Raw genomic sequence first — 1,721 nt, 5'->3', positions numbered from 1 at the left:
AAGGAAGGAAGGAAGGACAGAGGGAAGGAAGGACAAACGGAAGGAAGGATGGAAAAAAGGAAGGAAGGAAGGAAGAAAGGACAGAGGGAAGGAAGGAAGGAAGGACAGAGGGAAGGAAGGAAGGAAGGACAGAGGGAAGGAAGGAAGACAGGACAGAGGGAAGGAAAGAAGGAAGGACAGAGGGAAGGAAGAAAGGAAGGAAGGACAGAGGGAAGGAAAGAAGGAAGGACAGAGGGAAGGAAGAAAGGAAGGACAGAGGGAAGGAAGAAAGGAAGGACAGAGGGAAGGAAGGAAGAAAGGACAGAGGGAAGAAAGGAAGGAAGGACAGAGGGAAGGAAAGAAGGAAGCACAGAGGGAAGGAAGGAAGGAAGGACAGAGGGAAGGAAGGAAGGACAGACAAATGGAAGGAAGGACAGAAAAAGCAAGTACACCACTGCCTCCATGTCCTCCATTGTTTATGTGTTTGTGTCACGTATAAAACAAAGTCACGGCAGTTTCGCGGAGCCGTTGCTATGACGACCCCGCCCACGTTGAGTACTGTAGGTACTTCTTTGTAATGGAAAAGGTCGTTCCTGGCACTGAGCCAAGTCGAGCTGAGTAGTGCTAGAACTTTGTAGTGGAAAAGCGCCATTAGTGTTAGAGTCTCTTACCTGGGAGGGTAGAGCTTCTTTTTATGATCAGCCAGCAGAGAGTTGTTTTCATTCAACAGGAAGCCGGTCGCCAACGTCCCCGCGCCCAGGCTGGCCAACAGCACAGCTGTATTGCGGCCAGATAACATACGTGTGAAAGAGCTTGCCATCTTTCCTCTAGTTGAGTAAGATTCTGTCAGAAGTGAAAGAGCTGGAGAGAAAAAAAGAGAAAGAAAGGACACTTAGTTAAAAACCTAAAAAAAGTCTTGTTCAGTGTTTGGTTGTACTAAAAGGTCCTATAAGGAGTCAGATGTTCATTTTTTTTCAGGTAAGTGCATATTGTTTTAATGGTTTTAAGCCTGTTATTCAAACTAAAAAATAACCATAGACTGTAATTGCACTGTGCTATAAGCATCAGGGTCAAGCCCCAACCTCTCGTCCAAATATGGTCATATGGTCACTTCTGGCTCCAAAAATCCAAGATGGCTACAGTCAAAAAATGCAAATTCAAGGCTTTAAAATGGGAGTCCACAAAGCAATGGGTGACATCTCGGTTCTTTTTTACAATCTATGGTCTAATTATATTCATGTAGGTGTACAGAGCCGCCTTTGTAATCTGATACTGCTCATTATTATGGTCCAGTCACACCAGCATTTAAAAAATGGTGAAACTTTGCATCAAAACGAATTAATTCCAATTAAATATACGGATTAAGTTACTAGGACAAAGTACATTTATATGAAACTCAGGCTCCAGGTCAGCTTTGCTACATTTCCATTTAATGTGACCTTTTTTCACTCTTTTAGGTTTACTTTTGTATGTATATATTTAAAAAAACAAACTTTTATCTTTGTTTGGCCTCTAACATTTGACTTTTGACAAAATTTGTGCTGCTCACTAATATCAAACCATCTTGACAATGCTAACCTTTCAGTGAAGGGAGAGCCAAAGAGTCCATGATAGAGCTAGCTAGCTTAGCTGTATTAAATCATCTACTTTAATTTATCCCTGTATCAGATTATAGTCTAAACCTCTCCACAAAACGTTATTATGCAGGATTAAATGGCAAAAAGAATATATATAATAAGTCT

The 1,721-nt window shown here is 41.6% G+C and overlaps 1 protein-coding gene across 1 annotated transcript in view; it reads right to left on the bottom strand.

Annotated features, from left to right (window-relative positions):
• The window catches only part of LOC128380708 (creatine kinase S-type, mitochondrial-like), an 11,097-nt gene extending 10,271 nt beyond the window's left edge, over positions 1–826 (bottom strand). Inside the window, exon 1 of the mRNA XM_053340579.1 lies at positions 651–826. Within this exon, the coding sequence (XP_053196554.1) occupies positions 651–799 (149 nt within the window). The 5' untranslated portion in view covers positions 800–826. The remainder of the gene's footprint in view (positions 1–650) is intronic.
• Between the last annotated feature and the right edge of the window lie 895 nt (positions 827–1,721).

The sequence above is a fragment of the Scomber japonicus genome, chromosome 19 (assembly GCF_027409825.1).
Source record: "Scomber japonicus isolate fScoJap1 chromosome 19, fScoJap1.pri, whole genome shotgun sequence".
Classification (NCBI taxonomy): domain Eukaryota; kingdom Metazoa; phylum Chordata; class Actinopteri; order Scombriformes; family Scombridae; genus Scomber; species Scomber japonicus.
Note: the sequence above shows the minus strand (reverse complement) of the source record. Positions and strands in the feature narration are given on the sequence as shown.